This window comes from Lissotriton helveticus, chromosome 7 (genome assembly GCF_964261635.1).
Source record: "Lissotriton helveticus chromosome 7, aLisHel1.1, whole genome shotgun sequence".
Lineage (NCBI taxonomy): Eukaryota > Metazoa > Chordata > Amphibia > Caudata > Salamandridae > Lissotriton > Lissotriton helveticus.
The window spans coordinates 447,495,982-447,510,611 of NC_136068.1; the positions used below are offsets into that span (position 1 = coordinate 447,495,982).

The following is a 14,630-nucleotide window of genomic DNA, read 5'->3' on the forward strand; positions in this document are numbered from 1 at the left end:
CCTTGGATGTTGTGGGTCCTTCGCCCGCCTCTGGTGCCGCATGTGGCTCCAGGGTGATGGCGTTCGGGTCGTGGGTCACTGGGCTCCTGTGCTGGTCGGCAGTGTTTTCCTCTTTCCTGCTGGGCAGGGACTGTGGGTTTCTTTCCTTGGTGTTCCCGGCCCTCCCGGTTGGGCTTGCCCTTTCATTCCGGGATGGGGGTTGGTGCTGTGTGAGTGGCGTACGTTGCTCATACTTGTTGTATGTGCATTGTGCTTGTGGCTTTGTCAGCTGTGGCTATGTCCAGCTGGCAGCTACTTGTTGGTTGCCTGTGGGGCCTGCCGTGTGCGGTCTCTCCTCGGCCCTCCGTCTTCCTTCTGTTCTGTGTTGGTCCTGAATGGTTTCGGGTTTCTCTACACCCTCAGTTTGCGTCAGGGGTTTTACTTCTGTACTGCGAATCCCTCTCTTCCTCCAGTGGCTTTGCTTCTTGGAAGGGGTCGCTCCTTTCCTGTTGTGCTGTTGAACTCTGTCCTGGCCACACTGCTTGGGGGGTCTGTTGTTCTGCTTGGCTGCTACCGTAGCGCTGGGGGCTGGCCTTTTCGCTGCTTCTTCTGTGCCCTCCTTGGTGCAGGGTTTCAATGAGTTGGCAGCAGCAGTTCGTGGTGGCTGGGTATCGCTGCCTTGGGCCCTCTGCATATTATTATAAAGAACAAGGGTACCCAAAGGAGCAATAGGTAAGAGACCTTGGGTGCATATACTATTTCAAGGAACAATGGTCCCTAATAGTTGACGGATAGTGAAAAAATAAATATAGATCAAAATTGAAATCCATATAATCTGTCCAGCCGGACAGGGTTTAATAACACAATTAGAAGTATAGTCAGTCAATCTCGTACAATATCAAGGTGGAACACAGCCTCTGTCCTACTACTGTATAGAGACAATAGAGACATATACGAACAAGTGAGGCAAGAACGGACAGTCTGCATACAATCCAAGTTTTGCAGACAATTGCAAGAAGAACACTTTTGTGATTTTAACTAATAATACAATCAAATCATCAAGTGTAAATCGTCGACGGCATTTCGATCCCCTTTAAGGCATAGCAGGATCATCATCAGGACATTTAAAATCCATGCCTCAAGGTATGAGGTGTTCAAATCTCAAAGGATTGAACAAAAATTTCCGGGATAGTAAAGGAAGACCACAGAGCAGTGGGCCCTCTTCATGCCTTGCCTTGTACGGGGCGTCCTGCCTTTCTCAGGTGCCTTGCGCTGGGTCCTCTCCGTCGTCCCCGATGTGGGTGTCTCCTCTGTCTTTCGGGTGGGCACGGTTTTGACCATTTTTTTCGCCCTGGCTTGCTGCCTCCTTGTCTGAATGCCCTGCCCTGTTGGGTCCCTGTCACTGCTGTCTGGTCGGTTCCCTGACAGTGAGTGGTCGTCTTTGGCGTTTCCTCCTCAGTTGCGGACGGACGTTTCTGTTGGCTGGGTCCTGTGTACTGTGGGCCACGGGTGCTGGGGCGTCTTGGTGCAGGTTCCTCCGGATCGGGGGTTCGGCTGCCTCTGGTGCCTGCCTCCAGTTCCTGCTGGGTGGCTCTGCTGGACTGGGTGTCCTGTTTGCTTGCCATGTGATCCATCTGCTGGGTTCCTGTCGGAGGGGCTCGGGTCTGGGGCCCGCTCCTTTCTGTTGCTGGGGCTGGGGTGTCCGGCTGCTTTGTGCCCGTCCTGGTTCTCCTGGGGGTCTGCTCCTAGTTTTGGACCATTCCCTTCCGTGTGTTGGCCCTTCGGGCTGTATTTCCGCAGGCCCTGCCTGGCGGCTTTTGGCATTCCCTGGTTTTTGGGGACGCTTCTCTCCGCATCCCGGTCGCTGCTTCTTTTCTGCGTTTCCTGCGTTTCTCTGTGGGGAACGCCTGTGTTCTGTGTTGCGTTGTTCCCCTTCGGCCTCAGGCCTAAGCCCTGGGTCTTCTCGCATGTCCGGACGCTCTTGTGGCTCTCCTTGCTGCGGCAGGGGTTTTCCTTCATCCTTCTCTGGTCGACCTCTTGTGGATGGTTCTTTGGGAGATTGGGTTTTTGGGGACCCGGGGAGTTTCTGTCCTGTGGCTACGGGTGCAGGGGCTCCTGGCTTCTGTGGTGTTTCTGGTTCCCTGGGCTCGTTTCCTTCTTCTCCGTCTGACTCCTGTTGGGTTGGTCTCTGGGGTCTGTTGTCCCTGCTGCCCTTGTCGGTCCGTCTCTGAGGGGGGGGGCTCTCCTGGTGGCTCGGCCGCTGTTGCCTTCTGGCTGGGAGTTAGCTGGCTCCTCCGGCTCAGCTTGTGGTGGCTTCGGTCACCGGCCTGGTCAGGGCTTGGCTCGGTTCGGATTACAGTTCTGGTTCCTGCTGCTCTTCCATGGGTCCTTTTGCTGGCGGCTTTGAGGCGTTTGGGCTTGCCCTGGTGCCCTTTCGGGGCTCTCTGCTGGGTCCTTGGGTTTTGGCTCAGTCTGTCCTCTGCCGCGGTCAGGGTGGGTCCAGGTTCTGGTCCTTGCTCCTTGGTTGCCTGCGTCCTGTTTCTGTCTGGGTGCTGGGACTGCTGGCTCTCTGCCTTTGGTGGGTGGCCTGTGTGCTGGCAGTTCTGTTGTGCTCGGTCCTTCCTTCATCCTGGGTTTTCTCTCTCCTTCCCTGTGTCCGGCCTGGTGGTGGGTCGTTAGGGCCTCCCTGTGGTGGTCCTATTGCGGCGCCATGGTCGGCCAGGGTGGCCCGGTTCTGGTCTCTGGACCGGGGGCCCGGGTCTTGGGGTGGTTGGGGGGGTCGGCAGCTGGCCCTCTCCTAGGACCCTGGGTTTTCTCTGTGCCTCCCCCATTCCCCCACCCTGCCTTTCCGATGCTCTGGGCCTTTCTGGTGCGGGCCCGGTGGGTCTGTACTTGGGGGTTGATGGTTGCTCCCTGTTGGCCCTGGGCTCCTTGTTTTCCTCTCCTGTCCGGGTTGTGTTGCGCTCGGTAGTGGTTCCTTGCGGTGGTTCCGTGCCCTTGATAAATCGAGCCCTTCCCCTGGGTTCTGTGTGGGGCTTGCGCCTGCTGCCTGACGGTTGTGTGGCTGGCCTGGGCTGTGTTGGGGGTTCCCGTCCGGTTGGCGGTGGCTTGCGGGCTTCCCGTCGGTCCTCCTCTCGGCTGTCCTGTTCTTGGTGTTTGCTGGCCTTTTCGGACTGGTGTTCTGCTCTGGGTGTTGTTCCCATGGTGCTGGCCTCCTTTTGGTGTGGTGGTTCCCTCCGACTGGGGCTCTTCTGGGTTTGTCGGTGGCTCCTCTGCGGGTGCAGTGGGCGGCTTTCCAGCTTCTTGGTGCTCCTGGCTTCCTTGCGTGTTGCCTGAGTTCTGTTGCATGGTTTTGTTTTTCGGGTCTGGTGTGTTTGTTTCCCCGCCCTGTCGGGTCCTTCCCTTCGGGGTCTTTGCTGCTGGTCTTGGATGTTCTATCCGGTCTTCCCTTTGGGCTCCTTGGGGGTCTTGGGTTGCGACTCTTGGCTTTAGGGCCTTGTTTTTTGGTTGCCATCGCCCCAGCGGGGTGCTTGGGGGTGTTGTGAGCCCTGTCTTGTGCGTTTCCCTTCTGACTGGTATGTTCATATCTGCTGGTTCAGTGTCCGGTTCCGTTCCATGTCCCTCCGGTGGCGCGGCGTTTTGGCTTTGTCATGGGGTGGTTTTGCCTGTGTTCTGCCCTGCTCCTTCCTTGGCTGTGGAGTCTTGTTTGCTCAGTTTGGCTGTCCGGTTTCTTTTGCTGTGGTGCCTGCTGGTTGTGGAGTCCTTCCAGGGTGGAGGTTTCTTTGTTTGTTCGCTTTGGTCCAACTCAGGTGTTGTTTGCCTTCCCCCGCTCCGTGGGGTTGTTGGTTTCGGTCCGCAGTCCTGGTGGCTTTTCCTGTTGTGGGGGTTCGGGCCACGGTGTCTTGTCCTCTTTGCGAGGCCAGGGATGTTGATCTGCTGTGTTTTTTGGTACTGTTTTGTGTTCTTTGTCCCTCAGTTGTCTTTCTCTGTTTTCTTCTGCTTGCTATGTCCTTAATTGTACCGAAGGAAGGCGAGGGAGGGACGGGAGGTAATGCATCCATTTCTAACGATAATGGCATTACTCCGAGTCCTACTCCCTCACCTTCCTTCGAGGACCCTCCCTCCCGGTGCGATTCAACTGAGTGCTAGCTCAGCTTGTTTGTGTACAGGTGGAGTTGGGGCGGGCAGGGTTTTTATGCTGGGGGTGGGTCTGGGTAGGAGGCGGAGCCTCAATTGTACTGAAGGAAGGCGAGGGAGTAGGACTAGGAGTAATGCCATTATCGTTAGAAATGGATGCAGTAAGATGCAGCTTGATTCCCATCGCACAGTGAGTACAGGGCCCTTGTCTGGGCATACACATCGCACTTACTGCATTGTATTGAGAGGAAAACAAAAAGGTGATGGGTGGAATGCTTGATTTAATCTCATCCGCTGGTAATTAGTCAGGACCACATTCCAGTTCCATCGTTTTTTTTTTTGCCCACTGCATCACCTTTGTTTTTCCGTCAGGCAGATATAAAGTAGGCAGAAGACAATCATGCTTCATGCCATGACAAAAATGAGCTCCCAGGGGTCAAGAATCAATGAGAAATAGCAAACAAATGGTAGAAATCTGTGACAAGCAAAGGGTGAATGTGAAATAACTTGTCCTTCTATCCTAGGCACGACCTGGATGAGCGAGATCGTGGACATGATTCTGCATGCGGGAGATGATGAGCAATGCCAGAGAGACTTCATCTACAACAAAGTGCCCATGCTGGAGTGCTGGGCACCCAATGTGATACCACCCGGTGAGTGACACAGGAAAATCAAGGTAACGTGGGAGCACTGGGTGAAAGGTGAAGGAGTGGGTGTAATGGTACTGGAGCACCGGTTGTCAGAAATGGTGTACGAGTGCTGACGGCCTGCAGCGGAGCTGAAGGGAGTGATGTAGGAGTCCTGGCTATAAGATAGCACTGAGGACAGTGCAGAATGAGACGTAGTGCAGGATAGAGTAGTGTAAGTGTAAGAGAGATACACTGAATAGTGAGAACAAGTGAGAACAAGTGTGTGGTGTAGGCCTCAATGAAATGATGAATGAGTGCATGCTGTGGGGCGCTGAGTCCAGCGGTGTTCAAAAAACGGCTACAGGCGAGCATTAGCACAGGGGGCGAGAGCACTCTGACGGACCTGTATCTCTGGTAGAATATCCGGTGCATCAGAGCCTAATGCTCGAAAGCATTCCAATATCAGTCAAGAGGTAATGGAAAGGAGTTTTAAAACTAATGGAAAGTTGGAAGATTTCACAATCCTGCATACCTCGCTAATAAAAAGGTTACAAATGTCAATAAATGCACTTAATATGCAGTCAGACAAGCTGGATATTCAAATTACTCTGATGAACATCATAACAGATTATATTGCCAATATAAACATTAAATTGGATTCACTGTCAAGCCAATCATTGCTAAAAGCAGCATTCCTATACCAGCTCCAGCAACTAACTGTGTTCGACAACATACTCAAACAAGCATTGAAAATGCAATAGGTCTCGCAATAGAAGAGTTTAACATTTTCCGTTTTGCAAATGGATGAGTGGCGTTGCATGGATGAGTGGCGTTGCGTGGATGAGTGGCGTTGCGTGGGCGAGTGGCGTTGCGTGGGCGAGTGGCGTTGCGTGGGCGAGTGGCGTTGCGTGGGCGAGTGGCGTTGCGTGGGCGAGTGGCGTTGCGTGGGCGAGTGGCGTTGCGTGTGCGAGTGGCGTTGCGTGTGCGAGTGGCGTTGCGTGTGCGAGTGGCGTTGCGTGTGCGAGTGGCGTTGCGTGTGTGAGTGGCGTTGCGTGTGCGAGTGGCGTTGCGTGTGCGAGTGGCGTTGCGTGTGCGAGTAAATGAAGGGAAGCGAAAGAGAGAGAGAGAGTTAAGGGAGGGAGGGAGAGAGAGAGAGAGAGAGAGAGAGAGAGAAGGGAGAGAGAGAGAGAGAGAGTTATGGGAGGGAGAGAGAGAGAGAAAGAAAGAGAAGGGGGAGAGAGAGAGAGAGAGAAAGAGAAAGAGAGAGAAGGGAGAGAGAGAGAGAGAGAGTTATGGGAGAGAGAGAGAGAGAGAGAGAGTTATGGGAGGGAGAGAGAGAGAGAGAGAGAGAGAGAACAAGTGATACCAAAAAAAGTAAGCCATGCACGAGTGATTAACGAATGCTGATATTTTTAAGCCCACAGCAAATGTTACTTTGCCCAGTGGGAGAATATAAAAAATTGTTTGTAAAAAATTGACAGAGTGCGCAAACCACAGAGTTAATGGCCAATAAAAATAAATCCAAGAGCGACCATGTGAGTTTTAGGCAAAGGAGACGCTGAAGAGCCCCCGCTGCCTTGGTTTAAAACAAGCATTGAGAGCCTGGTGGGTGTTATTTATTATATTGCACACATTCTAAACGTAGTGTCCACAAGAGGTCTCGGATTCGACTCTCGAGTAAACCGATGCACGGTGAAGCAAAGTCATTTGACAACGATCACACATTTTGTCAAGCTGGGAACCTACGATGATTTGAGTGCAGTTTTCTTGATTAAATGTTGTTTTGTTGAGTCACTGGATAAATGTTGAGTCGGACACGCTGAAGAGCCCCCGCTGCCTTGGTTTAAAACAAGCATTGAGAGCCTGGTGGGGGGGGGGGGGAGGGGGAGCCAGCGAGTGGGAGGGAAGGAGCATATGGGGATGGGGTGTGAGACGGTGGTCGTCCCTGGAAGGAGGGGGGGGGGAGGGGAGGAAGGGCTGGTGGCGCCAAGCAGAAAGCGGGAGAGTGTCAGCGTCTCAGCAGCAGCTGGCCTGCAGAAGTTACAGGGACTGCTCATGCAGTACACGGAAGCGGCCCAAAGTAATGGTTTTTAAACATTAACTTGACCCCACCTGCAATGTCCTGACAACATCGGCATGAGTGCGCCAAGGAAAGTCAGTGTGTCATGTTCACTGTATGTACAAGCAATATTGTGTATCTGGAGCAACTGTCTAGTCAGTCACTCACAATTGTTATTTATTATATTGCACACATTCTAAACGTAGTGTCCACAAGAGGTCGCGAAAAGCACAGGCTGGGTATTTATTTATTGATTGTTATGAAATGCTGTATTGATGGGGTGACCAGACGTCCCAGATTTCCCCAGACAGTTCCGGTCTCGGGAAGAGACGGGAAATTGAGTGTGAATGAGTGAAGAAGGGGTGAAATGGCGGGAGTGTCGTGGAGATGGGAGGTGAAAGATGAAAAGATAAGCAGAAGCGTGTAAAAGAGAGATAAGAAGAAAAGAAGGGGTGAAGAAAGAAGGTGAGGCTGCCAGCGACGAGGAGAGACTCTGGGGGCAGCGTGTAAGACATGGGCAGGAAAACCGAGTGCGTGTGAAGAAAAGTTTGTAGGGCTAACGTGAGCGAGAAGGAAGGGTGAAGAAAGAAGGTGAGGCTGCCAGCGACGAGAAGAGACTCTGGGGGAGGGTGTAAGACATGGGCAGGAAAACCGAGTGCGAAGGAAGAAAAGTTTGTAGGGGCAACGTGAGCAAGAAGATGGAGAAGAGTAGGGCTGGAGATGGGTAAATATAGATAGGACGAAGTGTGAGGAAAAAAAGAAATGAGAGGAAAGGGGAAAAGACGGGAAATTGAGTGTGAATGAGTAAAGAAGGGGTGAAATGGCGGGAGTGTCGTAGTGAAGGGTAGAATTGTTTGAGGTGAGAGCACATAGAGGCTATAATAAGACGGAAAAGAAGGCGGGAGATCGGGTGTGAGTCAGAGGGGCAAAAAAAATTGAAAAAGCTGAAGTAAAATGGAAAGAGTGGGCGAGGAAAGAAGGAAAAAATATAAAAAGCAGATTGCGAGTGGAAGAAGCAGAAGAGAAAGAGCGAAGCGTGTGTTTAATAAATAAAGAACAAGCGGGATCCTTGCGCTGAAAGTTAAAATAAAAAAAACAAGACGGAGGGCATTGCTGTGGGGAGGGGGTGGAGGAGAAATGCACACGGCGGGCAGGGGAGGGGGCGGAGCGGGGAGAGCGGCATGTGGGTGTGAAGAAGCCGGGGCCTTTGAAGTGAAGCTAAGCTTCACTTCAAAAGGTGTCGGAGGAATGCGGCTGAGGGAACAGACGGCGATTGCGGCTGAGGGAACTGATGTGCACGCGCTTTTAAGCTCAATGCACATGCGCATTGAGCTTAAAAGTCACGGGCACTGCAAGGAATCGCCACGATTCCTTGCTTGTTAGTTAAAGCGTGGTTAAGCCGCAATAGGCTCGCAAGCTCGATGCGCATGCGCATCGACAGGCGAGACCTAAAAATTAAGTGAACTACCAAGCATCTTAATGAACATTCTAACAGAATGCAAACAGCCCGTCCAGCCATCAGAGATACAACACATCGTTGCTAGAGATATATCAAATGGGAATAAGGTACAATCAACGGTAATGCATAACACAGCTGTGGCAGTTCCACTGAATGGGCAATAGATGTCCGAAAGGTTCATTTTTGCCAAAAATTCATAATAACAATTCTCTACCAATGGATAAAGGAACCCAAAGGCAAGGAATGGAAGACAAAATCTTAACCTGAGAACATCAACCATTACCACCTGTTGCCTTTGACCCTGTGTACAGAAAGCCAGTGGATGGGCCAACAAACTCCCCTATAGGCCATTTGAATACTACCCCAATCGCTCTAACGAAAAGGCAGAGGAAGCGTGTTAGGAAGGCCAGGAAGCACCTTCACAATAACAAGCAATTAGGCCTTCAGGCAAATGGCCTTTACCCCATATTCAACTTTAAAGAGAAAAAAAATCAGTCCAGCTGACATAATAAAGGAGAGGTGGAGCATCACCTAGATCAGCAGGTAACGTTGGAAACATCAAGACTAACAGTTGGAGAATCATTTACTTCAAATAAATCTGAGGTTTTAAAAAAGGCACATGAGAATGGCTTGAGTGGCGGACCGAGTCTTTTGCAACTTACTCAGCAACAAGCAACTATAATGATAGCAAAATGTTGCCATCTACTAACAAAACATACTGTGCTTTTCTGTAAACACTTTTCAGGGCTGAGAAAGAAACTCATGAAACCCTTGCTATTACAGTCGGGTTTTACACAATACCGCCCGGCTTTTATTTTTCTGCAAATGCTACAGAACTTATACACATGTGTAGTAATGTCACGATTTCTGCTGGCCGTTATCAATTACAGGAAGGAGTTGTAAATAGTAATTAAGTTATTATGCAGTGGAGGACAGTTTGTATATACATCTTTTTATACAGAATAACTTTTTGTACTCTGTTTTAAATTTGCATTCTGGTTTTTAAACTCTACCATGGATGTATTTTTGCAGCTTTTATGATCCACTTTGTGATTTAGAATAAAGCTTATTTTGATTTTATTTTATTAACAAAACAAGGACTAATGATGCCTCATTAAACAGAATCAGCAGTGGTGGTACCAATTTTCCGCGGATAACAGCCATAAAAATAAAAGAAGCTGGTGCCAAATCCAACAGTCTAGTTCATGATTTACATCCTCATCTGGAGACAAATATCCCTCGCGGTGGAGATCGAGAAATCATATTCAGAATGAGCTCTCTCCTGGTAGAGAACCGAGCAACCGAGTGTTGATACGAATGAATTCTCAGCGCGCTAAAGAGCAAGGCCATGACCCGAATGTGCAACCGTGTAACCAGAACAGTAGCCCAGCCCTTACGTCTCATTCAAGAACCAACGATCAAATACAACATTCAAACAAACAGGTATTATTAGTTCCACATTATACTTCACGAGGCTCACAAGACTATTTAAACAGAAGAAATGTCCCGACCCTAACTGCAGATATCCCAGCATTACAGCATATAACTTCAGTTGATCTGCTGTCAATAGAGTTTATCCAACAGGAGGGCAATAAAGGAAGGGAAAAAACCTTGTCAACTTGGAAGTCTGAGGATATTGCCTTAGCCATCTTAAATCACGCTTCCCAATTTGAGGCCTGGGGTATATCTTTGTCCATTCCAATAAAAAAAGGGTACCCACTACCCCTGCAACAGCAGCAAAGAACTATGACCAATGATTCCAATATAAGGTCCGTCCATTCGGGGGCTACATGGCACAAAAGGTAAAGAGGACTATAGGGACCATCGACCGCAAAAAGGGCGTGTTTACGACTGCTTGCAAGTTTTTAAAACAAATACATAAAAGGCATTGTCATTTTCAATGTCAATAGCTCAAACTCTCACAAATGCGAGACCTATTGTATTGCAAATGCTTGTTTTTATAGATACTTTCAGGCAGGTGTATTCGCTTTGGATTGCGTTAGCCCGAGATATAGTTTATACTCACCAGGACAAAAAAGAATGGAATGGAAAGAAAAAAAGACACAGCAAAGTAAAATACTTGACCAATAGCCTTAGCACTTAAATGCATTTCCATTTACGTTTTAGAAAGATGTGCCTGTGTGATCAAAGAGATACCTAAAGGGAGCTGTCCCATCGCCCCCTGTTGAATGCTGTGGTGGGTGGAAGCAAAGTGTGACGGACTGATGACACCAATAAATAAAGAGGGTGGACCCAAAGCATTTGCTATGTACATATATATTGTATTTATACAATGTATTCACATGAGGCAACCAAAACCTAACCAGTTATGTAGGCCTGACCTAAAAGTAATGAATGTCTCTGCTATCAAGCGTACTTCCACAGACGGTACCCAAGCGATTGTGGACATGCAGATATATTTCTTATATGTAGAACGCCAACGTGTTGCACTGCTCTCAATATGCTAAACAACAGAGGGAATGACAATTATTTATCACGGTCTCCAAGCACCGAGATGCAAACTGCTACTGAAAAACAAATGCACAGAGGAGATCTAATAATAGAAAGTGCAACAACAGGTGGTGGTATGGGTTAGAGGCATGTGGGCTGCTGAATTCATATCTATAGCATAGATCGCCGCCTAGTGTTGGGTCCGGATGATTGCACATTGTTGTCCTGGAAGAGTCTTCGAAGTATCACGAGATAGGTGGCTCCTCCCCTGGACTACAGTGCGCATGGGCATCGACTCCATCCCCAGATTGTTTTTTTCCGCCATTGGGTTCAGATGCATATTCGATATCTCCAGTTCGGAATCGTTATAGACTTTTCTTAAGGCCCGAAGGCCTTTTCCTATACCGTCGGTATTGTTTTGCGTTCGGTGCCCAGCTCTGTTCCGGCTCAGTATTCGAGTCGGACATCCTGAGGAGTCGCGTGGCTCTTCGGTGCTCGAGGCCCAGTCAACGCAACCAGACTTTCGACGACACATCATGGAACGGAGCCCGTTCAAGAAATGTCCCGTGTGTGGGTCGAAGTATCCCCACATCGACGTCCACCCGGTGTGCAACAAGTGCCTGTCGCCGGATCACGATGAAGCCAACTGTATGGCTTGTTCCCGTTTTTGATCGAAGAAGACGATTCGACTTCGGCGCGTGGCGCGCCTGGAGGCCCAGCAGTCGGCCCCGGCACCGGTGGACATCTTCGAGAGAGAACAAGACGAAGAGCAAGACGTTCGAGAGCCGATTTCACCTCCAGCGGAAGAGATCGACTACGACTATGACGCAGACGTCGAGGTGCTTGATGCAGAAGAAGTCGTCGACGAGGTAGGAGACGACAATGAGGCCTATGGGGCCATGGAAGATAGCTCAGGAGAAGAGCTATGCCCCGTTCGAACAATCACTAAGGCTCAGGTCGAGGGATCGCCACATGGCCTTACCCAAGACCTTACACCCAGATCCACGGCCTTGCCTACGGGCCCGGCTACGGACACTTATACGGAGCCGCCGTTGGTCAAACCGAAACCAAAACTGAAAGCTTCGGTGTCGACGAAAACGAAAGTGATGGAGACGCCATCGAAACAGAAGACGTCTGTCCCTTTGGCTGCCCCCTCGTCTTCCGACATGTCGGGGCAGCCGAAGCCAAAGAAGGCTGTCGACCCGGTGAAGTCAAACAAGGGCGTCGAACCAAAGTCGGTCAAGGGCGTCGAGCCCAAATCGATCAAGGGCGTCGAGCCGAAGACTGGGGCATCGAAACCAGTGGTCAAGGCCGCCGACCCGAAGACGTCAACGCCGAAGGCCGTCGACGCGGAAGAAGGACACGGCGCACCTAAGAGGGCTGATCCCGTGCATTGGCCGGAGACGACCAAGACATCGACGCTCGAGTATACACACGCTGCTGGACCGAGGACGTCTGTCGGGTCGAGGAAACCGTCCGCATCCTTCACGAAGCAGGTGTCTGACTCCTTGCAGCGCATCAGGAACAAGGCTTCCGCGGTCGATCCGAAGGATGCTTCCACCCCGAAGCCAGCTGCCAAAACGCCAAAGTCCTCGGCGCCACTCCTGTTCACGTTGCCACCGAAGGTGGCACCGAAGGCGTTCGCACCAAAGTCGGTCGCCGAAGCGCCCGTGCAGGTGTCTACAGGGTCGAAGCCTTCTCAGCCACTTGGAAGCTCGAAGCATCGACAACCCCTGATGGAGGAGCAGTCGGAACACTTTATCGACGCCGACACCGGTAAATTTACCCTCTACAAGAGAAAGATCACGGCGGCACAGCCTATGGAGTCCTACACGATTCCTTTGAAGCGCAAAAAGCCTTCTACGGATTCCCCGGTTCTGGTTGAGCCAATTGCTCCACGGACTCGACCAGTTGCTACACCCTCGCCCACTTATTCAGATGTGGAGGCTGGGGAAGGTGATGATTAGGAGTATAACTTTCCAGCCAACACTGACCCTGAGGATCACCAGGACTCTTGGGCAGATGCAGGGGACCTAGGCGATCAGCAAACTGCCCCGGACACTCAGGTGTACAATGTCAAAACCTCTCCTACTGAGGATTCTGCAGCATTTAATGCTCTAATTGAGAGGGCGGCTAAAAACCACGACGTCCAGCTGCATGCTGACCCTATCGAAGTGGACTTCCTCTTTGATAACATTTCCACAGCAGAAAAGACTGTCAAGACTCTCCCAATGCTAAAAGGGGTTCTGAAACATGCTGCAGACATTTTTAAAGAACCCACACGTGCCAGGGTGATCAACCCTAGGATTGAAAAGAAGTATAAACCGGCACCTTGCGATCCTACCTACATCAAGGGCCAGTTGCCATTGGACTCTCTGGTCGTTTCTAATGCCCGCAAGAGGGCGAATTCGCAGACCACTGGTGATGCTCCTCCCCCTGACAAGGAATCTAAAGTGCTAGAGGCATCAGGGAAGAGGGTGGCGGCTCAAGCGGCCAATATCTGGCGTATTTCAAACACTCAGGCACTCTTGGCCAGATATGACAGGGCGCATTATGACACATTAGAGACCCTGTTACAACATCTACCAGATCAGTATAAAGAGGCAGCGGAGATGCTCATTCAGGAAGGGAAGCTCATCTCCAACGCTTCTATCAAATGTGCACTGGACGTGGCGGACACCGCGGCCAGGGCCATTAACACAAGTGTGATGTTGAGACCTCAGGCATGGCTCAGAATCTCCGGTTTGAAGCCCGAGATACAAACCACCATCTTCAACCAGCCGGTAAACCCTGATAGATTATTTGGTCCTGAGGTGGATACCACCCTGGAAAAGATAAAGAAGGATACTGAGACTGCAAAGTCCATGGGAGCTCTCCAGTCCCAACAGTTTAGGGGCAGTACTTTTCGTCGCTCAAGCAATAGAGGTGTTTCCAGAGGCCAGATGTCCCAGCAAACGTAATACACTAAAGGTGGGGCGCAGTCCTCTTACACCAAGCAGAGTAGAGGCGGCTATTGGGGCAACAGTACTAAGGGCAGAGGCCGTGGAAACAACAACTCCCGTTCCTCCGCCACCAACAAACAGTGACGCCCTGTCACTGCCCCCCGACCATACCACACCTGTCGGGGGAGACTCCAGCAGTTCCTGCCAGTCTGGAAATCCATCACCACAGACAGGTGGGTCAGAAAACTTATCCAGTTCGGTTATTGTCTGGAGTTAACATCCACTCCACCCAACATGCCACCAAAACACCGTCCTATGTCCACAGAGAATTTGCACTTATTGCAGCAGGAGGTACTTGTCATGCTGCAAAAAGGGTCAATCGAGCTCGTGCCGGTGGAGGAAGAAGGCGCGGGAGTGTACTCCCTATACTTCTTAATCCCGAAGAAGGACGGGTCCCTCAGACCCATACTGGACCTCCGACCCCTAAACCTATATATTCTCTCAGAACGTTTTCACATGCTGACGCTGCAGCAGGTTCTTCCGTTGCTCAATCAGGGGGACTTCCTCGCAACCTTGGATCTCAAGGATGCATATTTTCACATTCCACTACATCCATCACACAGAAAATACCTCAGGTTCACCATTCAAAATCGGCATTATCAATTCAAGGTCCTCCCTTTCGGGGTGACCACAGCGCCCAGGGTATTCACAAAATGCCTGGCGACAGTGGCTGCGCACCTCAGGAGGCAAAACGTTAATGTTTACCCTTATCTGGACGACTGGCTTGTCCAAGCGACGTCAGCACAGCAGTGCGCCGCCAGCATGTCCCACACCATTCACCTTCTTCACGATCTGGGATTCTCACTGAATTATCCGAAGTCGCACCTTCAGCCAGCCCATGTGCGGCAGTATCTGGGCGCGACCATACATACTCTGGCAGCCACAGCTCAGCCGAATTCTGTGAGGATCGACAG

The 14,630-nt window shown here is 50.7% G+C and overlaps 1 protein-coding gene across 1 annotated transcript in view; it reads left to right on the plus strand.

Moving 5' to 3' along the window:
* Positions 1 to 14,630, plus strand: part of LOC144768589 (sulfotransferase 1B1-like) — a 397,716-nt gene that overhangs the window by 169,532 nt on the left and 213,554 nt on the right. The window contains exon 3 of the mRNA XM_078652381.1: positions 4,641 to 4,769. Coding sequence (XP_078508507.1) covers positions 4,641 to 4,769 — 129 coding nt within the window. The remainder of the gene's footprint in view (positions 1 to 4,640; positions 4,770 to 14,630) is intronic.